Source organism: Mya arenaria, chromosome 1 (genome assembly GCF_026914265.1).
Source record: "Mya arenaria isolate MELC-2E11 chromosome 1, ASM2691426v1".
Lineage (NCBI taxonomy): Eukaryota > Metazoa > Mollusca > Bivalvia > Myida > Myidae > Mya > Mya arenaria.
Window position 1 is genome coordinate 51,801,975 of NC_069122.1, and position 25,749 is coordinate 51,827,723.

The following is a 25,749-nucleotide window of genomic DNA, read 5'->3' on the forward strand; positions in this document are numbered from 1 at the left end:
AGAATCATAATTATTAAACAAGTAGACAGAAAAGCAGCTAGTATATAACTTAATTTAAAAAGCCTTGGACCTCTCGATTTCTCAGTAATCTAAAAGAGAGAAAATGCCTTTAGATTGTATTATCAATAAATGATGAAAAGAAATGATGGAGAGATGATTTGTCGTATGCATCTATGTGCGAGGTTAAATGAGAAGACATGTACCTTTTATTAATTCAATGATATTTTTTTCCGATTACAATAAAATGTTTAATTAGGATAAGTTATATGACGGGAAAGACTGTTGTATGTCTTGTGTATTTGGTTTTATTCACTTATCATTGTATGTGTTTGTTATGTACTTTGAATTTGATGAAAACGATACTGATGATGAAGAAGACGTGGTGGAGAGCGAAAAGGAAATACATAAAGAGAAAACGAAAACGAAAAAGTTGACACAGAGGTAAATTAAGAATCGTTGTTTAATTAAGACATATTTTTGCAATCATGCTATTAGAAATGTGTAGTCCTGTTATAGATTATCCACCCACTTCACATTCAACATGCCTACAATTCCTCCCTCATTGGCATTTTATATTTGTAAAACAATGACCCTCGCCAATCTGCTATGGTCATTACTCGTTTCTTTAGCTACTAAGTGGTCACAATGCCATAGCGTTATTTTCATTGAGCTTCATTACCGTTACCGCAAGGTGTCAATTAGGTATCCTATGAATAGATGGAAAGGTTTATCTCTTTATCATATGTTAATAACGACCCTAAGGCTTGAATAATAATTATCAAATGATCTGCTTTCTGATAAACTCATATATTATTTGGTGCCGTCGAAGATCTATCAGCAACGGCCAAGGTCAACCGCTAATGGCTAATTTAATTACCGTCCAGAGATGAGCTTAATTACCTTGTTTACTAAAATCCTATCAAAGGGGTTTGATCTAGTCCATTTTGACGTCACTAGACATATTGATTGACAAGCTCCTTTTTGTTGCGATAGCCAGTAAGATACTTTGAGTATGGTCACGTGAGGTCAAATGTATCACCTGATATCATTAAACTATTAAGGAAAATTAGGAAACACTTCTGAATGGTCAACTGCAATTTGGGTCAATTGCGAAATATAAAAACACTTAGCCAGAGCTTAAGTGATAGGTTTTAGAGTTCTTGAGATATCCGCTTCTGGTTAGGATTCTGAATATACCTGGTTAAGATCTGAGAGTCAACTTTGCTCTTATTTAATAGAACATATTAATTGGAACTTAGAAATAAATTGATAATTTATAACAATAAAACTTGTATCATCGGACGTGGTTGTTTTGACTTTGTAACTATACGATAGAACGGCTTAGTGTATTAGATGCAGTTTAATAGTCAGGGTGGTACATATTGTAGGATGAACGCGATCGTTTTATTTTTCTTCAGGGATTTATTCCGTTAAACATACCGTTATTTGATCCGCTATGATGCAGAATATTCATTTTCAATTTATGAATTGAATCGAGTACCTGCACTACAGTTTAAGAAACCGTATAAGGTATGTTCTAAGTATGAACAACAATCCATGTTTACCTTTGTAAAATCATGTATAGTGTGTTTTACATAAATAAGGAAAGAGGTTTTTTTGTAAATTAAAGGAAGTGTCTATCATATTTTGTTTTGATAATGAGAAGGAATTTCGTGGATAAATAAGTAAGCGATGTTTGTTCTCGAGGCCACGGTGCATCTAGCAGCTGTGAGACATAAGTTAAAAGGATATAGTAAGAACTTCAATCCAACATAGTATTATGGCTACTGTATGGACATGGTCATAAATTATTTTCGATGGATGTAATAGGGTTTAGCTAAGAGTTATTGAAGGGTGCTGCACCCTGTTTCTGAAAACAAATGTGCCCTTTCACCCTTAGCAGCCTGTCCATTTTAAACCTGGTTAAAACCCAAATGTTGTATGAATGCAGAAGCCCGAATGTTGCTGGCCGAGAAGCAAACAGTACAAAGGGCAGTAATACAAGTAAACGATCCAGCAATTCGAAGTTGGAGCAGATGAGAAAAACGAATGAGAAGACAAAGGCAAGTTCAGTTCAAGCTAGGCAATAAGAATCTACGCATCGCAAATTTGAAGATAATATAGTCACATTCTCCTGATTTGATCAACCATGATGAACTTTACTAGCGCAATCGTGGTCTCCCACCTATGTTGCTAATGTGTGCTATCATTATAAATAAACCTAATATGCTGCATTATCTACACATATATATCTCCTCGAATACGAAATTTAAATTCTGATGTTTGATCTTTTTGGTTTTAGAAGGACAATTTACATTTCAGGAAATTGACGATTCACCAACATTTCGAAAAAAAACTTATTCATTTTTTTAACCATTAAACAATTCACTGTCAGGAAAATATTTGACATCTTCCAATAACCGTGTATATTTACAACTTTTGTTAATGTAATAATCGTTTACATGCAATATCAACTTATTGGGCTTTTATTATATGCAATAGATATGTGCAGTCAATAACAAGCCCGACTAAAGTATCCCAAATTATTTATGTTTGGCGTGTAATGGAATGAAACAGAGAACTTTAACATCTTTTCTAGCAGTTTTCATGTGTTCAATATTTATTGCAGAAAAAATAAATAATACATCTTTTTACAATTCAAACAACCTCTAACCCATTCACAAAAGAACGCACGTTATGATTACAGTCTAGGCTGCTCTTTATATACGATTTACGTTTCTTGTAATGCAGACAAATTCGGATCTAGATGGACGATTTATATTTCAGGAAATGCAGGCAAACTCGGCTCTCGATAGACATTCATTGAAACAAACTCTTAATGCATGATATACTTTCCTGGCAATGTAGATGCACTCGGTTCCTAATTAACGATATATTTTTCAGGCAAAACAGACTGCTAATGGAGGCCGGAGCACAAAAGGTAACAAACCCAATGTTTGCATATATATCATTTTTTGTAGTGATATTGCATACTGAATAAATTTAGGACAGGCACTGTATGATGTATTATTTTACGTAACTCGCGATTTGTTTATTCAGTCTGTAAGAAATTTTAACATCATTCATTCGTTGAATTGACTTTCTTTATTGGTGTATTGGTAATTTTAATAAAAGTGTTTTCTTATAATTTTATACTCACTTATTGAAAGCTTATCTTAAAATTTAGCGAACAGCGAATCTATGGCCTGGTATACCTTAGGAAACAGTTTTTTAAGCAAGAAAATGGCTTTTTCTCAGTTAACCAAAATATAGAAAAATGTTTATTTATTGTATTATAAATGAAGGATAAACAAGATGATTTGGCGTTTGCATCCCTGTGTAAATTTAAATCAAAAATAAAAGTAGGTTGTGAATCGCAAGATATTTCATACGCATAATTACTAATAATGTGTATTATTAGGATAAATTATATGACAGAGATGACTGTTGCATGTCCTTGTGTATTGGTTTTATTAAGTTATCATTAAATGTGTGTGTAATATAATTAAAAGCTAACAAAAAAGCTACAGATGGAGAAGAAGAGGAGGAGGAAAGCGAAAACGAAAAACATGTGGAACAAAGGTAATGTAAGAGTTCTCGTTTAATGTAGTCGTATTTGCAATATTGACATTATAAATGTGAAGTAATTCTGAGTCGCATATTATATGTTTACATGTACTAAATATAAACATTATGACACAAACAAAATCAAATATCATTCGTGCAAACTAACTTATTGCATTTGATTCGTTATATATAGGAAAGCAGATCCGAAAAGGAAAATAACAGCACCTATGCCTTGTAGAAAAAGAAGAAGAAAAGAACAGGAAGAGGAAAGGGATGTAGATGAAGAAACTAGTGATGAAAGCGATGGAACTACTGGTAAGACTTGTGAACTTCCTTAATAATGGTAGGATATGAACCAGATACCAAAACGTGTGTTAAATTAATTGCATGTTGTTATTTTTGTATAACGTATTTACAAATAGGTATTAAACATTCTTGATGAAGGTCCTTCTGGTGCGCGTTTACACCAGAAACGTGTTAGGTTGTAAAATAGATTAAAAACTCAGTTATTATAAAATGTATGTCGATGAGGTTATCTTAAGAAAAGAACTATATCCAAAATAATAAAATGGCAAAATTTAGTCGTAGTATAAATAAAGTAGAATGTATTTAATATATCAAGCTAATTTAACACCCCTTTAAAATAGATATAAACAATAACTTGGTTATTATCAAATCGGACTCGTTTTTTCCGGTCGGTCAAGGTAGATTAATGCAACATTTCGGTAGTTTGGCTCAAGCCACTAGCCTGGATGTTGAAATGGTAGAGATGAACGTTGCTGAGAAGTATTTTGGGTCTTGGTGAAAAATACCGGTTTTCACATCTTCTACGGTTATCAGAAGGTAGCCTAGCGTAAATGATAATGCTTTGCCAGGCATCGTTTACATTGGGAGAATATTTATTAGGTGGAATTGTAAAGTCTGAAGGCGAGTTATTCACATCACTGGAGTCAAAAGGATCAGTCAATAATTATGTAAGCTACTTACTATGCTCTTCGTGGATTGGAGCGGGTGTTGTTGACAAAAAGTGGTGAAATAGTTCTTCGACTGTAGCCCAGAATGTTTCAAGGGATATAGAACATAAGACAGCGTAACGAAATGTTACACGTCCAAAGGTTGTGCGTCTATGCTTCAGTAGAGGTAGTGGATATATGTGGAGTATATGTGACAGCGGGTAGACTTTGTAGAAGCAGCTAGGTGAGTTGGCTTGGATCTATTTTGTTGTGATGATTCGAGGTGAACCGAGATTTTTTATTTATACTACAGGAAATAGAAACAACAATCAATTTGGTGATTTTACATATTAATTGGTTTATTGATGATTTTTTTAATCTATTGTCTGATATTTGGGCACCACTTTATTGAATGGTATTGTTAACGTTTACGAACAACAATTATATGGTCAGGTATGCTAAAAGAATCATTATTTTTAAACAAGTAGACAGGAAAGCAGCTAGTATACAACTTAATTTAAAAGCCTTGGACCTCTCGATTTCTCAGTAAACTAAAAGAGAGAAAATGCCTTTAGATTGTATTATCAATAAATGATGAAAAGAAATGATGGAGAGATGATTTGTCGTATGCATCTATGTGCGAGGCTAAATGAGAAGAAAAGTACCTTTTATTAATTCAATGATATATTTTTTCCATTACAATTAAAATGTTTAATTAGGATAGGTTATATGACGGGAAAGACTGTTGTATGTCTTGTGTATTTGGTTTTATTCACTTATCATTGTATGTGTTTGTTATGCACTTTAAATTTGATGAAAAAGATACTGATGATGAAGAAGACATGGCGGAGAGCGAAAAGGAAATACATAAAGAGAAAACGAAAACGAAAAAGTTGACACAGAGGTAAATTAAGAATCGTTGTTTAATTAAGACATTTTTTTGCAATCATGCTATTAGAAATGTGTAGTCCTGTTATAGATTATCCACCCACTTCACATTCAACATGCCTACAATTCCTCCCTCATTGGCATTTTATATTTGTAAAACAATGACCCTCGCCAATCTGCTATGGTCATTACTCGTTTCTTTAGCTACTAAGTGGTCAAAATGCCATAGCGTTATTTTCATTGAGCTTCATTACCGTTACCGCAAGGTGTCAATTAGGTATCCTATGAATAGATGGAAAGGTTTATCTCTTTATCATATGTTAATAACGACCCTAAGGCTTGAATAATAATTATCAAATGATCTGCTTTCTGATAAACTCATATATTATTTGGTGCCGTCGAAGATCTATCAGCAACGGCCAAGGTCAACCGCTAATGGCTAATTTAATTACCGTCCAGAGATGAGCTTAATTACCTTGTTGACTAAAATCCTATCAAAGGGGATTGGTCTAGTCCATTTTGACGTCACTAGACATATTGATTGACAAGCTCCTTTTTGTTGCGATAGCCAGTAAGATACTTTGAGTATGGTCACGTGAGGTCAAATGTATCTCCTGATATCATTAAACTATTAAGGAAAATTAGGAAACACTTCTGAATGGTCAACTGCAATTTGGGTCAATTGCGAAATATAAGAACACTTATCCAGAGCTTAAGGGATAGGTTTTAGAGTTCTTGAGTAGTCCTCTTCTGGTTAGGATTCTGAATATACCTGGTTAAGATCTGAGAGTCAACTTTGCTCTTGTTTAATAGAACTCATTAATTGGAACTAAGAAATAAATTGATAATTTGTAACAATAAAACTTGTATCATCGGACGTGGTTGTTTTGACTTTGTAACTATACGATAGAACGGCTTAGTGTATAAGACGCAGTTTAATAGTCAGGGTGCTACATATTCTAGGATGAAAATCATCGTTTTAGTTTTCTTAAGGGATTTATTCCGTTAAACATACCGTTATTTGATCCGCTATGATGCAGGATGTTCATTTTCAATTTACTGAATCGGTTACCTACACTACAGTTTAAGAAACCGTATAAGGTATGTTCTAAGTATGAACAACCATCAATGTTTAACTTTGTAAAATCATGTATAGTGTGTTTTACATAAATAAGGAAAGAGGTTTTTTTGTAAATTAAAGGAAGTGTCTATCATATTTTGTATTGATAATGAGAAGGAATTTCGTGGATAAATAAGTAAGCGATGTTTGTTCTCGAGGCCACGGTGCATCTAGCAGCTGTGAGACATAAGTTAAAAGGATATAGTAAGAACTTCAATCCAACATAGTATTATGGCTACTGTATGGACATGGTCATAAATTATTTTCAATGGATGTAATAGGGTTTAGCTAAGAGTTATTGAAGGGTGCTGCACCCTGTTTCTGAAAACAAATGTGCCCTTTCACCCTTAGCAGCCTGTCCATTTTAAACCTGGCTAAAACCCAAATGTTGTATGAATGCAGAAGCCCGATTGTTGCTGGCCGAGAAGCAAACACTGCAAGGGGCAGTAATACAAGTAAACGATCACGCAATTCGAAGTTGGAGCAGATGAGAGAAACGAATGAGAAGACAAAGGCAAGTTCAGTTCAAGCTAGGCAATAAGAATCTACGCATCGCAAATTTGAAGATTATATAGTCACATTCTCCTGATTTGATCAACCATGGTGAACTTTACTAGCGCAATCGTTGATGGTCTCCCACTTATGTTGCTAATGTGCGCTATTATTATAAATAAACCTAATATGCTGCATTATCTACACATATATATCTCCTCGAATACAAAATTTAAATTCTGATGTTTGATCTTTTTGGTTTTAAAAGGACAATTTACATTTCAGGAAATTGACGATTCACCAACATTTCGAAAAAAAAACTTATTCACTTTTTTAACCATTAAACAATTCACTGTCAGGAAAATATTTGACATCTTCCAATAACCGTGTTTATTTACAACTTTTGTTAATGTAATAATTGTTTACATGCAATATCAACTTATTGGGCTTTCATAATATGCAATAGATATGTTCAGTCAATAACAAGCCCAACTAAAGTATCCCGTCTGTTGCACAACTACACATGTGTTCATTGTGGATTATTATCTTTAAAGTAGGAAATAAATTATTTATGTTTGGCGTGTAATGGAATGAAACAGAAAACTTAATCATCTTTTCTAGCAGTGTTCATGTGTTCAATATTTATTGCAGAAAAAATAAATAATACATTTTTTTACAATTCAAACAACCTCTAACCCATTCACAAAAGAACGCACGTTATGATTACAGTCTAGGCTGCTCTTTGTATACGATTTACGTTTCTGGTAATGCAGACAAATTCGGATCTAGATGGACGATTTATATTTCAGGAAATGCAGCAAACTCGGCTCTCGATAGACATTCATTGAAACAAACTCTTAATGCATGATATACTTTCCTGGCAATGTAAATGCACTCGGTTCTTAATTGACGATTTATTTTTCAGGCAAAACAGACTGCAAATGGAGGCCGGAGCACAAAAGGTGACAAACCCAATGTTTGCATATATATCAATTTCTGTAGTGATATTGCATACTGAATAAATTTAGGACAGGCACTGTATGATGTATTACTTTACGTAACTCGCGATTTGTTTATTCATTCTGTAAGTTATTGTAACATCATTCATTCGTTGAAATGACTTTCTTTATTGGTGTATTGGTAATTTTAATAAAAGTGTTTTCTTATAATTTTATACTCACTTATTGAAAGCTTATCTTAAAATTTAGCGAACAGCGAATCTATGCCTGGTATACCTAAGGAAACAGTTTTTTAAACAAGACAATGGCTTTTTCTCAGTTAACCAAAATATAGAAAAATGTTTTACATTGTATTGTAAATGAAGGATAAACAAGATGATTTGGCGTATGCATCCCTGTGTAAATTTAAATCAAAAATAAAAGTAGGTTGTGAATCGCAAGATATTTCATACGCATAATTACTAATAATGTGTATAATTAGGATAAATTATATGACAGAGATGACTGTTGCATGTTCTTGTGTATTGGTTTAATTAAGTTATCATTAAATGTGTGTGTAATATAATTAAAAGCTAACAAAAAAACTACTGATGGGGAAGAAGAAGAGGAGGAGGAAAGCGAAAACGAAAAACATGTGGAACAAAGGTAATGTAAGAGTTGTCGTTTAATGTAGTAGTATTTGCAATATTGACATTATAAATGTGAAGTAATTCTGAGTCGCATATTATATGTTTATATGTACTAAATATGAACATGATGACACAAACAAAATCAGATATCATTCGTGCAAAGTAACGTATTGCATTTGATTCGTCATATATAGGAAAGCAGATCATAAAAGGAAAATAACAGCACCTATGCCTTCTAGAAAAATAAAAAAAGAACAGGAAGAGGAAAGTGATGGAGATAAAGAAGCTAGTGATGAAAGCGATGTAACTACTGGTAAGACTTGTGAACTTCCTTAATAATGGTAGGATATGAACCAAATACCAAAACGTGTGTTAAATGATATTTTATACCGATTACAATTAAAATGTATAATTAGGACAAGTTATATGACAGAGAATATTGTTATATGTCTTTGTGCATTGGGTTTTATTCACTTATCATTGAATGTATTTGTTATGTACTTTAAATTTGATGAACAAGATACTGATGATGATGATGAAGAAGAAGAGGAGGAGAGCGAAAAGGAAATACATAAAGAGAAAATTCAAACGAAAAAGGTGACACAGAGGTAAATTATGAAGCGTTGCTTAATTAAGTCATATTTGCGATCAGGCTGTTAGAAATGTGTAGTCCTGTTATAGATTATCCCACCACACCTCACATTTAACATGCCTACAATTCCTCCCTCTTTCAAATATGTTATTACACATCGGCATTTTTATATCCTATGATGAAAATGAACGTTTTAGTTCTCTTAAGGAATGTATCCGTTAAACATAACGTTATTTTATCCGCTATGGTGCAGAATGTTCATTTTCAATTTACTGAATCGAGTACCTACACTACAGTTTAAGAAACCGTATAGGATATGTTTTAAGGTGGTGGGGTACGTTGCTCCGTCAAAAGTGACGTTTAAAATAAAATATCTTTCAAATTCTTTGAAATTTGGCCAGAGTGATGTGTCAGGCATGTTTTCCTCATTTTTGCCAAAATGACTTATGTTGTCGTTGTCGGTTAGTGCAAAAAGAAGCTATCTAACACGATACCCCTTTTTTACGTTTTTGATACGTTTTGCGTTACTGATCAGCCGTTTGTGTTTATAAATTTATGGAAATTGCTGTAATGATGCCTTAATACAGTTATATAACTAATACAATATGCATTTTCAACAAATGTGCAAATTATTGAATGTGCAGAAGATAAGCTAAGTGTCATTAGATAATTGTGGACGTATATTTACGTTCAACGACTGGCCTTGAAGTGAAAATAACTTCCTTAAATGCACGGCACTTCCTATATGTTTTTCTATCATTATATAGCCTGATATTCTGCCTTTCGTGTTATGTAATAAAATATATGTGTTTTCGGGCTAATTAATCAACCAATTTAAAATAATGCGTTCAGAAACGTTTGCTTTAACGTTGCTGACGTCAACGTTGTTTTGATGTACGTTGTTGTAATGCTGGCGTTAAATTTTGATATTTTGAAAATTGAATGCAAAAAGGGCGGTATGTTGTCCAATAACCAAGAAAGAAATGTTAAAATAGCTTTTAGCAAATGCAACGGAAATATGATTTTCTAAAACAAATAGTGTTTTTATGGATTTGCATTAATGATTGATTAATTTTATATGTTGCATGAATGATTGCGATTATGCACATTCACGTGCATGCGTTTTGGTAATGGTAAGATTTATTATAATTTGCGATCATTACTCATACATAAAAATGTTACATAACTTTTTTAAGATATATATCATATACATGAAATCATAACAATTTAACATTCCTGGATGATAACCAGTACTCTCATCAAATGATGCTCCGAATGGGGATTAAACCCGGGACCTTCTGATCTAAAGTCCGATACGTGCAATCTGTGTTAGCAAGTGTGCGTTTTTGTCGAAACCGTGCACGTGCTCAATAAAATCGGAAACAACGTCATATAAAATACAAATGCAGAAGATCGATGCAACTAAGCAGAAGACATGATTATTCGCAAGAAAAATGGAAAGTCTACTAAAGAAAACATCAAGAAATGGATGCAGTACCTTGTACAGATTCGTAAGATAGGCGAGTGTAACTTGGAAGGAAGACGAGTTTTTGAGATAAAGATTTTAAAAGACGGCTTGAAAAAATGCTGCAAGTGCGCGGGACAGTTGTCGCTTACGAACATAATATCAGAAACTAAATACGGTCTTGGGAGTATTCTTCATATAAAATGCATGCCATGTCTGGCTGACAACACAGTGCCGACTGGAAAACGATACAAGGCTTGTGATCACAAAACCGGAACTCGATGCTTTGATGTAAATACAAACGTTGCCAGGAGTTAGATAAGAAACGCCAGTTTAACGCCACACAACACAGGACTGTAAAACAGAAAAGGCGTCGTATCGAGCTAAAGGTAGATACGTTTATAAAGTTCAATCATCACATACACATGGTAAATATACGTCCCTTACAAATAAGGATATTCCCTATTGTATTTTAAATCCCGTGATATTCACATGTGTAACCCATCGATATTAATTAGTGTATAATTATACATTTATAAATCTAGCGAATGGATCTCTTAACAATTTCGCCCTTTCACATATGGTAAAAGTAGACGAGCGTTGGATTGACAAACGTACGTGCGCCACGCGCCCTATCGGGATGCCTCAAGGGTAAACCATTAGAAAATGTGTGGTTTTATTTTTTGCTTTGTTTACAGGAACAGCGGATTCGCAATGACACGTCTGCTGAAGTACACGAGGGGAAAACATATGAAACCGCAATCGATTCAACAGACGACATCACACCGGACGACATAGTTGAAATCCCACCGCCACTTCTTCCCCCAAGTATAAGGCCGTCTGTGTCTGCCCCGCAACCGGATAAACTCATAGTTTTCGACATTGAGACCACGGGATTAGGTATCAAAATGTTCAGCATTTCGTACAATTTTCCAGAAAAAATAACATTAAAGTGTTCTTCAGTCAGCGTTGTACAGATATATTGTCCTTATAACTAGGTATTATTTTATATCCGTTTAATAATTCTTTGTGTAATTCCAGCACAGGACAGTGACATTATTCAGCTGTCGGCTATGCATTTGGATACCGGCGACTCGTTTTCGGCATACATGAGACCCGCCGGTGGCCGTATTCCAAACACCATCACATCGCTTATGGGAATCGCGATACATAAAGAGGAAATTTTTGATAACATGACACCGGTTGGGTCTACGGACGTGTTTACTGGCCTGTCTACGTTTTCTGAGTGGTTGAAGAAATTTAAAAACCCCATCCTGATAGCCAACACTGCAGGTTTTAACACTAGAGTATTAATAAATAGCTTCCTGCGTTGTAGTGTAAGCCATTCGCATATTCATGGTTTTGCGGATATTTTAAAGCTGTGCAAAGCAATCTTTCCAGGATAATAATGTTACAAATTATCTGCTGTCGTGCAAAACGTATTGAAAATTGACTTCAATGCTCACAACGCGGAAGCTGATGTTGCCGCCCTCGGAGCCCGGCGTCAAACAGTTGATGCCTTACCACAGAAGCTGCAGATAACGCCATTACAAGATGCTCATTTTAACCTTAGCAGGCTTAAAAATGAAAAGAACTACCTGCGGACATATGATATTTATTTCATTGCAAAGGCATTAACAAAAACCGCAGCAAAAGTATTGGCCGGTACTGGACTGCACCGGAAATTACTCCAATCAGCGATGGACTATCTGTAGTGTTAAAAAACAGATTAGTTAAATTGGCAAAACCAATCGCTGCTTTATCATCTTATTTTTCAGAGTTATAGATGTGAAATTTTGTTAAAAAACTAAACAACTGTGATACATAAATATTTTCTTAACAATTATTATTATTATTATTATTATTATTATTATTAATATTATTATTATTATTATTATTAATAATATTATTATAAGCATTATTATTAGCATTTTTTTTTAGCATTATTATAAGCATTATTATAAATATTATTTCTATTTTTATTATTATTATCATTATTATTATTATTATTAGTAGTAGTAGTAGTAGTAGTAGTAGTAGTAGTAGTAGCAGTATAATTAGCATTATTATTATTATTAGCATTATTATTAGCATTATTATTATTATCATTATAATTATTATCATTATTATTATTAGTAGTAGTAGTAGTCAGTATATAGACGTTTAACGTGATTAAATATGCTAGTTAGTTCATTATAACCAATGACGTCGACGTTCAACGGAACATAAAGTCGTTTACTTTGAAATTACGTGTTGTTTATACTGTGACGGTTAATATTGCAAAAATTAGCCCGAAAATCTACATTTTTTATTTTACATTTTGAAAGTTTGAACATTTGGCTATAACATATCAAAAAATAGCCAAGGAGACCGCCGTCATCTTAAACACTTATTTTGACGTTGAAGACAGCAAGGGTACGTTAAAAAATGAAGAAAATGAATATTAAAAATGCGAGTTTTTCTGATATTTCTAATTTATCTTTCTTGTGTGTGAAAATATGAAAATGAAAACGTATTATGCTTGTTTCATTGTATATTTATAGCAATTTACATGTTTTTTCGATGATATTTAAATATTTGATGACGCAATTTATCATGAAATTAAAGAAAGTACTGTGCCATATAAGATAGCCGGTGTTTGCACTAACCTTCATCGGAAAGGTATTTTTTTCGCATAAATGGTTAAAGGAAGCTTAGCACTTTATGCTGACCAATTTTAAGTACATTAAGAAATATTTATTTTTAACGTCGAAAATTGGTTGAGCAACGTACCCCACTACCTTTAGTATGAACAACCATTTATGTTTACCTTTGTAAAATCATGTATAGTGTGTTTTACATAAATAAGCAAAGAGATTTTTTTGTAAATTAAAGGAAGTGTCTATCATATTTTGTATTGTTAATGAGAAGGAATTTCGTGGATAAACAAGTAAGCGATGTTTGTTCTAGAGGCAACGGTGCATCTACCAGCTGTGAGACATAAGTTAAAAGGATGTAGTAAGAACTTCAATCCAACATAAAATTATGGCTACTGTATGGGCAATGTAATAGGGTTTAGCTAAGAGTTATTGAAGGGTGCTGCACCCTGTTTCTGAAAACAAATGTGCCCTTTCACCCTTAGCAGCCTGTCCATTTTAAACCTGGCTAAAACCCAAATGTTGTATGAATGCAGAAGCCCGAATGATGCTGGGCGAGAAGCAGACCCTTCACGTGGCAGTAATACAAGTAAACGATCACGCAAATCGAAGTCGGAGAAGACGAGAGAAAATAATGAGAAGACAAAGGCAAGTTCAGTTCAAGCTAGGCGATAAGAATTTACGCATCGCAAATTTGAAGATAATATAGTCACATTCTCCTGATTTGATCAACCATGATGAACTTAACTAGCGCAATCGTTGATGGTCTCCCACTTATGTTGCTAATGTGCGCTTTTTAATTAAACCTAATATTCTGCGTTATCTACATATATATATCTGCCGAATATGAATAAAAAATGCTGATGTTTGATCTGTTTTGTTTTTAGAAAGTCAATTTACATCTCAGAAAATAGACGATTCACCAGCATTTCGAGAAAAAGAACAATTCACAGTCTGAAAAATATTTGACATCTTGCATTAACCATGTTTATTTACATATTTTGTTGATGTAATACTTGTTTACATGCAATATCAACTTATTGGGCTTTTATAATACGCCATAGATATGTGCAGTCAATAACAAGACCGTCTAAAGTATCTCGTCTGAAGCACGACTATACATGTGTTCATGATGTATTATTATCTTTAAGGTAAAAATAAATTATTTATGTTTGGCGTGTAATGGAATGAAACAGAAAACTGAAAAGTCTTTTCTAGCAGTGTTCATGTGTACAATAGTTGTTGCAAAAAAACTAAATATTACAATTTTCACAATTCAAAGAACCTCTTCTCCTTTCACAAAAGAACGCACGTTATGATTACGTCTAGAATTACAGTCTAGACTGCTTTGTATATACGATTTACGTTTCAGGTAATGGAGACAAGTTCGGATCTAGATGGACGATTTACATTTCAGGAAATGCAGACAAACATACTCGGCTCTCGACAGACATGTTTCGGCAATTGAGACAAACTCAGCTCTTAATGGATGATCAACCTTTCTTGCAATGCAGACACACTCGGTTCCTAATTAACGATTTATTTTTCAGGTAAAACAGACTTCTTATGGAGGCCGGAGCACAAAAGGTGACCAACCCAATGTTTGCATATATATATATATATATATATATATATATATATATATATATATATATATATATATATATATATATATATATATATATATATATCAAGTTCTGTAGTGATGGTGGATACTGAATAAGTTTAGGTCAGACACTGCATGATGTATTATATTACGTGACTCGCGATTTCTTCATTCAGTCTGTAAGAAATAGTAGCAACAATCATTCGTTGATTTGACTTTCTTTATTGGTATATTGGTAATTTTAATAAAATTGGTTCTGATAATTTCATACTCACTTGATGAATTCTTATCTTAAAGCTGCACTCTCACAGATTGACCGTTTTGACAACTTTTCTATTTTATGTCTTGGCACGATTCAATTTTTGCAAAAATCCATGGAAACCAGTTATATAAGACTGCTGACAAAAAAAAGATAAAACATTGATTTTCGAACGGAAATATGAATATCTACGATCTGATTTTTTGTCAGCAATCTCATATCATCGGTTTGAAGATATTAACGCAAAATTTGCTCTTTCACAGACAAAAAATAAAAAAAGTTGTAAAAATTGTTATTCCGTGAGAGTGCAGCTTTAAAAATTAGTGGACAGCAAATCTTTGGCCTGGTAAGCCTAAGGAAACAATTTTTAAGCAAATAAATAGCTTTTTTCTCAGTGAATCAAAATATAGATAAATGTCTATACATTGTATTATACATAAAGGATTAAAAGAGACAAATAAGATGGCGTATACATCCCTGTGTAAACTTCAAAAATAAAGAAAAGTAGTTTGTGAATCCCAAGATATTTCACACGGATTATAACTAATAATGTGTATAATTAGGATAAATTGTATGACAGAGATGATTGTTGCATGTCTTTGTGCATTGGCTTTATTAACTTATCAATAAATGTGTGTAATGTAATTTAAAGCTGTCAAAAAAGATACTGATGGAGAAGAAGAAGAGGAGGAGGAGGAAAGCGAAAACGAAAAACCTGTGGAACAGAGGTAATGTAAAAGTTGTTGTTTAATGTAGACGTATTTGCAATATTGACATTACAAATGTGAAGTAATTCGGTAGTTATGTAAGAGTCGCATATAATATGTTTACATGCATTAAATATGAACATGGTGACACAAACAAAATCAGATATCATTTATGCAAACTAACTTGTTGCATTTGATTGTTCATATATAGGAAAGCAGGTCAGAAAAGGAAAACAACACCTTTGACTTCTAGAAAAAAAGAAGAAAAGAACAGGAAGAGGAAAGTGATGGAGATGAAGAAGCTAGTGATGAAAACGATGGAACTACTGGTAAGACTTTTGAACTTCCTTAACAATGGTAGGATATAAAACAAAACGTGTGTTAAATTAATTGTATGTTGTTATTTGTGTATAACGTATTCACAAATAGGTATTAAACATTCTTGCTGAAGGTCCTTCTGGTGCGCGTTTACACCAGAAACGTGTTACGTTGTAAAATAGATTAAAATCTCGGTAATTATAAAAAAAGTAAGTCGATGAGATTATCTTTAGAAAAGTACTGTATCCGAAATAATAAAATGGCAACATTTAGTCGTAGTATAAAGTAAGAAGAATTCATTTAATATATCAAGCTAGTTTAACACCCCTTTAAAATTGATATAAACAATAACTTGGTCATTATTAAATCGGACTCGCTTTTTCCGGTCGGTCAAGGAAGGTTAATGCAACATTTCGGTAGTTTGGCTCTAGCCACTAGCCTGGCTCATTGGATGTTGAAATGGTAGAGATGAACGTTGCTGAGAAGGATTTTGGGTCTTGGTGAAAACTACCTGTTTTCACATCTTCTACGGTTTTCAGAAGGTAGCCTAGCGTAAATGATAATGCTTTGCCAGGCTTCGTTTACATTGGGAGAATATTTATTAGGTGGAATTGTAAAGTTTGAAGGCGAGTTGTTCACATCACTGGAGTCAAAATGATCATCCAATTATTATGTAAGCTACTTACCATGCTCTTCGTGGATTGGAGCGGGTGTTGTTAACAAAAAGTGGTGAAATAGTTCTTCGACAGTAGCCCAGAATTTTTCAAGGGATATAGAACAGAAGGCAGTGTAACGAAATGTTACACGTCCAAAGGTTGTGCGTCTATGCTTCAGTAGAGGTAGTTGATGGTGACCATATACGAGCTAGCTACATTAGCTACAGTACCAAGGGATGTATTGAGTGGCAAGTACTGGTAAGGTTGTGTGGGCTAGCTATGGCAGACACTTAGATCCAGTGAGTATATGTGACAACGGGTAGAAGATGTAAAGGCAGCTAGGTAAACTGGCTTGGATCCAATATGTTATGATGATTTGAGGTGACAAGAGATTTGTTTATTTATACTATAAGAAATAAAATCACCAAACAATTTGGTGATCTACATATATATATTGGTTTATTGATAAAATTATTGTATTCAATTGTCTTTTAGTTGGGCACTATTGAATGATTTGTGTTAAATTTTAAAGTTAACGAGCAGCATATATATGGCCAGGTATGCCAAAGGAATCAATATTATTTAAGTATGCAGCGAAGCAGCTATTATATTTCTTATAGTGAAATCCTTAACTTTCTCGATTTAACAGGACACCAAATGAGACAAATATGTGTTAAATATGCTGTATCATTCCATGATGAAATTATTTTGCATATGCATCTCTGTGTGAGTTGAAATTTAAAGAATGTATTTAATGAATTTTAAAATATTCCATACCGATAAAATTAAACTGTATATGATGAATTATAAAGCAGAGAAGACAGTTGTATGGACCGCCCATTCCTGGGGACACATATTGTGTTTGCATTGTCTTTCCGTCAGTAAATCGGTCAGTAAGTCCGTACGTCACACTTCGTTTCCATTCAGTTACAATAGAATGCTAATACCAATGGATTTTATACTTGGTGAGCACCTTGGTGATGACCATTAGATGACCCTTTTTGATTTTTTAATCAGTAGGTCTAAGATCAAGGTCACAGTGACCTTTAGGTGAAAATAAAACGGTTTACGCTCAATAATTGAAAATCTGTTTGGTCTGGGAACTTAATACTGGGTACGCGAGCTGGTTATGACAATTAGATGACTTCTAGTGAATTTTAAAGCAATATGTCAAAGGGCAAGGTCGCGGTGAGTGTTAGGTGATAAACAATATAAACTATAAAGTGAAAATGTAGCGGTTTCTTTGCTCAATTACTCAAAAACGCTTGGACCCATATACTGCATACTTTGTATATGGTCATGACTAGAAGATACGCCATTTCGATTTTCTCATATAATCTATAAACTGATGCAAACGATATTTATTTATAAATCATTTAACTATTCCAATTCTAGTCATCCAATCATTATTAGATTTCTTTATAAATATATTACATAATGAAATTTGCTTTTAAATGGTTTATTTTAAATTCAAGTCTGACGTAGATCTATAATATAATAATAAAGTTATAATATATGCCGTACGGTATTTGCAATGTTATACAAGTTTCTTTTAAAAATGTATACTATTTTTAGAGCATTGATTTGTTAAAACAACTATTGTGTGCCTTCTCCTAGTCATACATGTATATGTACCATTGTAAATATTGTGTTTGTCCTCATGCGCCGTATGGCTAATGAGATATGAAATAAACCTTCATAAAAAGAAAATCAATAGTAAACATTCGATGATTTAGGGTGACATTTTACAGCCGACACACAGCAAGGTTTACAGGCAACATATATTTAATGTCAAACTAATAACACAAAAATATGGCTTTCAGGCAGTGACAAATCATACCAGCAGAGGATTCTAGAGATAAAACAAAGGAAACTTCGGATTGAGAAAGCCAAACTACGGAAACTTGGAGAAATTGTAGAATGCTTGAAAGGCATACACACAAGCATAAGGTCTACTAAAAGCAAACTAAAGAAGTTGTGAAATGGTGTGTGCATAATTCGTTTGTACACGGTGCCTGCAAATATCATTGTTTTGTAGATACAACTTTACGCACGTATTATAATTTAGGATAGTAGACCACGTGATGATTTTATCCTGTCACTTGCATACAAATAACAAGGTCCAATAAGGTCCAATAACAAGGTGCTGTGTGAACTTTAGTTTATTAGGATAGTAGACCACGTGATGTTTATCTACAGTCAGGTGGTCATGTGACCACGAAAACGAACTCCTTTTATATATTCTGCAATTTCAGAGGAACAGCACAAATGCTGTTTCAGTATCTTATCAATGGACCACTTACAGCCGACCTCAACAATCATTCGCCCATAAAGTCCCATCATTAAAATAATGACACTGGCAAAACAATCGACCTGAAATCTACAAGTGATATGAAAATCTTATCCCGCCCGCAAATGCTGGAAACTGTAAAACAACATTCAACGATACTCGTCGATAGTTTATTCCATTTCTGTGGTGTATGAAAAACTCTCACTTCCAACAGAAATGAATGATCTCTTTGCCGGTGCAGTTCTGAACATCCAACACTATCAACATCAATTAAATCCATTTGATATGTGGCGATTGTTTGTAAACACTCTTGATCTTGAATCTTGACCTGTGTACTGTACTCTGTGACTTGAGGAATAATTGTTACATTATCTGATAATGTTAGGAGACTGATCCATGCTTATGCACGTTTAAAAGTATTTTTATGTTTTGAATTGATATTGACGTATTAAAATGCAATGACTTTAAATATAAACGTTTTGAAAAAGTTGAACAGTTTTGAGAACTATTTTGGGAGCGATTTAAACATGGATACCGAGTGTGATGACGGTTGATCAACAGGGAAAAACAGTTGCCCTTCTTATTTTTAAAGATACTTAATTAATAAATAAAACAAAGTAACAGGATAAACATTGATATTGCTTTTCGACTCTTTTCGGTTCTGGAGAATCGTGCTTACTTAAGAATATTTGCTTTGAAAGGGATGTCGTGTTTAGGTTATATCCATTCTATTTTTTGTAACGAGGTTTTAATGCAGACATTTTTGTAAAGGTTGCGTGTAAATATTTATCTTAAATAGTGTGCCATAATCTAGGTATTATAATAATATTTTTCTACAATTTCCGCCTTAAGGCTATGAACGCGCTTATGTCAAATTTAAAATTACACCCAAAACACGTTGTCAACCTTTTGATGGATCTGTTAGCTCAATATTGAATTATATGAGTGGGGTTATTTGAAGTCTCAAGAACTAAAAGGCTGCATTTAAACTTTCCACAAGTAACTGTAGCGTTTACGGCCAATATCCATTGCATATAAATCGAAATGTCCGGCTAATTAAATACTAACTTTAGGTCGTCAATACAGATAATTGTATTATTATTTTTTTAAACAATCTATCATATATCGACTTTGTACATGAAAACATAATTGGTGTAGCAATATTAAGAATATTATCGACAAATTTTGATTTACTTTTGTATGGAATAATCCAGACAGTGTTACTATTAAGCAGTTCATACCTATGTTTAAGCAGACCGTTATAGACAATTTCATGGAAGAATGGCGAGAGAGTCTACAAAACAAGTGTGTGTTGACATTGTATAAACATTTAAAACACCTTGAATATGAACAATATCTGGACATTGCTACAAACAAATCATTGCATAGCTGTTTAACGAGGATGTGTTTATCTGGTCACAAATTACGCATGGAGCCCGGACGATATGGACCGCAACGTGAGAAGATAGATGTGATTATAACAAAGACATTAGGAAACGTTATATAAGCAAGTGTTACACTAGAAACGCGAGTTTGCATTATCAAATAAAAGATCGGTGTTCAATCGTTTGTGTACTTTTATAAGCAAAGCTAATGAAATAAGAAATTTACTTACAAATACTATCCTTTAATTTCAATTGTTTGTCTTAATGTGTTTTGTTTCTGTATTATTTGTATTCTTACACCAACCCTTTGTGCTACAAAAAATTGTATGGATGAGAAACAATATGTTTAAATATAGATAAATCATCTTTCTGTTCTGTTTCTGTTCTGTTCTAAACAGGGGTTATACATAATGTTTTGACTAATTGGCTTGTTTACTTTGTTTCATTGAATCACCTTTGGTGCTTTGATTTAGTATGCAGTTTGTAACCAAATGTTATTCTACTGTACATGCTTTTGAATGTCATATAATTAAGGAATGAATTAATAATGAATAAAGAGATTGTGAAACACTATGTGGACGCGTACTTGTGTGTGTATTTGTATTTGTACTTTTACGTGTATTTATATGTGTACTTTTAGGTGAACGTGTATGTGAACTTGTACGTGTACTTGTATGTGTTAAAAGTTGTTTGCTTAATATCACTTTAAATTAAAGTCGCATACTTGTACTTTTACGTAAACCTGTATGTGTACTTTTACGTGTACTTGTTTGTGTACTTTTACGTGTACTTGTATGTGAACTTGTACGTGTACTTGTATGTGTTAAAAGTTGTTTGCTAAATATCAATTTAAATTAAAGTCGTATACTTGTATGCACGTTGTAAGTGGCATTGATACATTGTATCATGCTAGTGTACATGTCGTACTAAACTTGTACAATGTACACATACTTTGATGGCGTAATGGTCAACAACGTACACGCACGCGTATATGTAATGTTTCTCAAGCTCTCTATTTTCAAGGCCATAAATCCCGAGTAAAGGGTGTGATCTGGCTGTTGATCAACCTTGTTTAAAACCGTAAATTGCCCCCATTGAATTGAAGATTTGATAAAGGAAACACAGCAAAGACAGCGGTCAAAGTAAATTTGATCAAATTTTGACAATCAAAGGGCTACAACTTCAGTTTCATTATTGCGATCTGACCGTTGATCGAAATCAGTCAAGATAGATTTTAGCCATAAACAGTGTAGCCAAGTTTAATAAAGATTTGTTTAGAAATTCACAAGATAGAAAGCGGACAAAAGAAAATTGGTAATTTTTTTTTTTTTAAAATGAGAGCCAAAACTCGAGTATATAGTGCCCAAAAGCTGCTGATCAAACTCGATCAAGATATTATGCCAGTAGCCATTGTTATCAAGTTTGGTAAAACTTGGATAAAAATAGTAAAATAAGAGTGATTACGACAGTGGTATGGTTTATTTCACTGTTTGTTAACATACTAATACCTGATTAGGCTTTAAATTTTTGATTTCTTTGATAATTGCTGATAAGTGCCAAGTGGAGTGTTCAAAAACTGGTTAAACCAACGTTGAGTCCCACAGTTGTTGGCACATTCCGTGACGTTAACACCAATACATTTAAACACCAATTTATTTAGAAATAAACAGTTGACTGGGAATTGTTCGTTGTCTTTTGTAGGTTTCTTGTATATCGTTTTGAGTAATAGTGTTTGATAATTTCACCATTGAACACAATCAATAAGTAATTTCGGTTAATGTGCATTTTGCTTTTTGCATTTGACAGTCAGTTTCTTGCAAAATTTCATTCATTATGATCTGTATTAAAAACAAGAGGGCCATGATGGCACTAAATCGGTCACCTGAGTAAAAGTGTTTGACATTTGTAATCAACATAGCTTGATATTTGTTCTCAAAACTGTAGCTTCAAAAATATGAAAGTGAGTCTAAAGGGCACCTGACTATGGCAATATTGATATTTGTTTTTAAAACTCTACACATGACCACAATTTCATTGCTGTAGCTTCAAAAACAAGAAATAAGGTCAAAAGATCGCAGTCAAGGTCATCTAAGCAAAATTTTGCTATTTGTTTTCAGAATTGTAAACATGGTCAACATTTCTTCGCTGGACTTTCAAAAGTAAAGTAGGTCAAAAAGTGTGGGACGGGCTTTGACCCAAGGGGCATTATTTGCACAATCTTGGTGAAGACCAATATATGATGCTTGTTACCAAATAAAGGTTTAGGCCAAGACAAGAAGAAATTCAAGAATTCCCGATATTAGTCCACAGAAACCCCTCGGGTCGTGGCAAGTTTTGACCACAGGGGTATAATTTGATGTTCACAAGCAATTCAGTTAAGTAAAGACCCATGTACTACGGACAGTATACCATCCATTAAAATCAAAACAATGCCATATACTTTAAGGACATAATAGATCTACACACTGATCTGCTGCAAATAACAATAGCTCTGTCTCCAACTAACACAATATAGTTTTTCTTCAATATTCATGAACTAAATTCGTGTTTATATATCTAGATGCATTAGCTATCCACGTAAATTATAAGATTGTACCTTACAATGTCTACATGTAGTTAAATGGAAAAGTTTAGAAAATAAAGAAATATAATAATAACTTTAACCTATAAACCTATAAAAAGAACAATAATGAACGTAGAAGTGATTATTTGAAGAATTAATAAAATATAAAATCTATTCCATTGTTTCTTAAAATATATAATAATTCAATCTACACAGAAAGAGAGACAAAATAACAAGACTTGCTGCCCTTGCTTCAAGAGTAAGCTTTACATAACAATCAGATTTTAACAAAATGTGTTTATAGTAAATTTTGTAACCCAAGGTGTGTGGCCAGTTTGGAACCCAGGGGCATAATTTTAACAAACTTTACAGACAACCACTAAACACTGTTACACACTAAATACCTAAGCTCTAGGCCTCATGTTTTGTGTCAAAAAACGTTTGTATTTTTTCCTTTATATTGCCATGACAACCAGAGTTCAGCCAACTCACATAAGGACATAAGGTACGTTTTATAAAAAAAAAATGTCCAAGTGGTTAAGGAGAAGATGATGTTTGGAAGCGATTGTTGCCGCAGGACGCCAGACAAACGGAAGAAAGACAACACGCTGGACATAGACTGAAAAATACTCATCTTGAGCACTTTGTACTCAGGTGAGCTGAAAACACATTTAGAAATGAAAACAAAAAGACTGGTATCTTAGGTATTTCAATACATTGTACAACCGGTGTGTGTATACCACGTGATAAATTATGTCATATATGCTACGTCGGAAGGCAACATTTTGCTTAAAATGAAGACTTAAATCAAAAATAACTTTTCTTGTACAACACCATTTTAAATGAAACATAGGGCAGTCTATGCCTCTTAAAGAGCCCCGCATTTGTATTATTACCGAAATTTGATAAAGTCATTAGTTTCATCAAACACTTCGACAAACCTGTTTCTGAAATCATGTTTTGACAGTGCTCCATCAGACGACCGTATTGTGAAAAGGTTTGTCGAAGTGTTTAAAGAAACTAAACTCTCAATCAAATTCTGGTAAAAGACCGAAGGCGGGGCTCTGTGAGCGGCGTAGACTGCGCTATGTTTCAATTAAAATGGTGAAGAAATAGTGAAGTTATCTTTGTTTAATCAAACAAGGAACATTACACAGCTACTATTAAAGACAGAGTTATGTACCTTTCCATATTTGCACAAATGTTATCTGGCAACAAGTGTACCAAGTGTTGAAGTTATGGACAAAGTTTAACCGTTTGTGAGAATGCCTCTTTAAGGATCGCTAAAATACCAGTCACCACAACAAGAAAATGTATGTAAACCTCACTGAGCAAATTCTGGGTCTCCTCTGGTGTGTCTTGAATCTCTACCCTCACGGTGTACCCTAGTGTGTTGGTAAACGTAATGCTTTCCTCTCTATAAATGCTGTCCGCCCTGCCTGGAAACTTATGGGTGAAAAAGAAGTAATTATATAATATTTGGGTTCATATGAGCCAGGCGCGTAGCGTGGCATACTCGTTTACTCGATCGAGTAAACTTTTAAACTGAAAGTAAAAAAAGTATATGTAGTTTGTAATCAGTAATCTAGTGTTCAAAAGTTTGTGTTCTCCTACTCAGTTCTCATAAATACATTGGAATTGGTCTTTTATGTCTCTTTTTTTTGTAAGATTTTATCTTTGAGGTATGTCCTCATTTTGATCAGCTATGCTTCGTTGTGTACCGTGGGCAATTTGGCTAGGAAAATCTCGTAGAATGAAAAATAAATGAGGGAATTTCATTGGTTCCGCAAATTACCAGATGCTTTACGGCTGAAAACATTTCTGCCGACTTCCCGCAACTGGGTCCGCATTCTCAGCACAATTATATTTGGCAGGATTCAGCACATGGCCATGGAGGCTACTGACACTTATGAGATATTAAATTATATTTAAGTGTAAGATGCAAATTCATTGAAAGAAGAGTTATCCCTCCTGCCTTATGCATTTCCATTAAAACGTCAAATTTGTCATTTGGCCGGCCTACTGTAAGTATGAAGTGAAATGGAAGAAAGTACATTGCACGTGATTGCCGACGATGTTTTATCAGATGCTTGGATCCGATAAAATTATTATGAGATATGTGAAAGTTACTTTGATGTCATTAAGTTCTAAGATACGTATATAAAACTCGTAAACGATATTTTTAAAACATAAATGTTCTCACTTTCTTTCGAACTAATCAGTTGTTTTATCATTAATGGTCATGCTTAAAGGATACTATTTACAACAAATGATAATAAGCCTTTTTGTCAAGGAACACTCAAGTAATGATGAGGTTATAAGCGCCAGTAAACTGAAGACGGGATTTTTTGTGATCTTTTTTATAGTGTCCGCAACTCGCAACTTGAATAAATGGGATAACCATTCTTACGATTGTCTTAAAAATCACCTTTACGGTAACCGATCATTGATGAAGCTCAAAGTGGTGTTGTCTGATATCTTTACAGACATAATTTTCGTGCGAGTGTTTCGTGCGAAAGCTATCTAATACTAATCCCATTATATACAGTAAGATTATAAAGGCAAATGATGTTTATAAGGAAATCAAGGTTAAAAGTGTTGTCTGTTTTAAACCTTAGTGAAATCCTTCATATTTCCCTGTACACCTGTTCTCCCAAGGTTCTT

At 33.6% G+C, this 25,749-nt stretch overlaps 1 protein-coding gene across 3 annotated transcripts; it reads left to right on the top strand.

Annotated features, from left to right (window-relative positions):
• The first annotated feature begins 56 nt into the window (after positions 1 to 56).
• On the top strand, positions 57 to 21,097 carry LOC128231006 (transcriptional regulator ATRX homolog). 3 transcript variants are annotated; one of them, XM_052943439.1, is made up of 16 exons: positions 57 to 441; positions 1,419 to 2,063; positions 2,905 to 2,941; positions 3,513 to 3,582; positions 3,761 to 3,882; positions 5,343 to 5,424; positions 6,931 to 7,042; positions 7,946 to 7,982; positions 8,552 to 8,624; positions 8,803 to 8,921; positions 9,129 to 9,216; positions 13,838 to 13,949; positions 14,852 to 14,888; positions 15,819 to 15,894; positions 16,085 to 16,202; positions 18,671 to 21,097. In XM_052943439.1, the coding sequence occupies exons 2-16, from the start codon at positions 1,881 to 1,883 to the stop codon at positions 18,701 to 18,703; spliced, it is 1,299 nt and encodes a 432-aa protein (XP_052799399.1). In that variant the 5' UTR covers positions 57 to 441; positions 1,419 to 1,880; the 3' UTR covers positions 18,704 to 21,097. The 3 variants fall into 3 exon arrangements, with proteins under 3 accessions (XP_052799399.1, XP_052799393.1, XP_052799406.1); XM_052943433.1 differs by having other exon boundaries at positions 1,952 to 2,063; XM_052943446.1 differs by lacking the exons at positions 14,852 to 14,888; positions 15,819 to 15,894; positions 16,085 to 16,202; positions 18,671 to 21,097 and adding an exon at positions 14,719 to 14,832 and having other exon boundaries at positions 1,952 to 2,063.
• The last annotated feature ends 4,652 nt before the right edge of the window (positions 21,098 to 25,749 follow it).

What these genes read in the sequence shown, in the direction of transcription:
- LOC128231006 (XM_052943433.1), top strand. Translation starts at nt 287, where the DNA reads ATGTCTTGTGTATTTGGTTTTATTCACTTATCATTGTATGTGTTTGTT. An exon ending in ACGAAAAAGTTGACACAGAG is followed by an intron (nt 442 to 1,951) that starts GTAAATTAAGAA and finishes GTATGAATGCAG; the next exon opens with AAGCCCGAATGTTGCTGGCC. An exon ending in ACGAAAAAGTTGACACAGAG is followed by an intron (nt 5,425 to 6,930) that starts GTAAATTAAGAA and finishes GTATGAATGCAG; the next exon opens with AAGCCCGATTGTTGCTGGCC.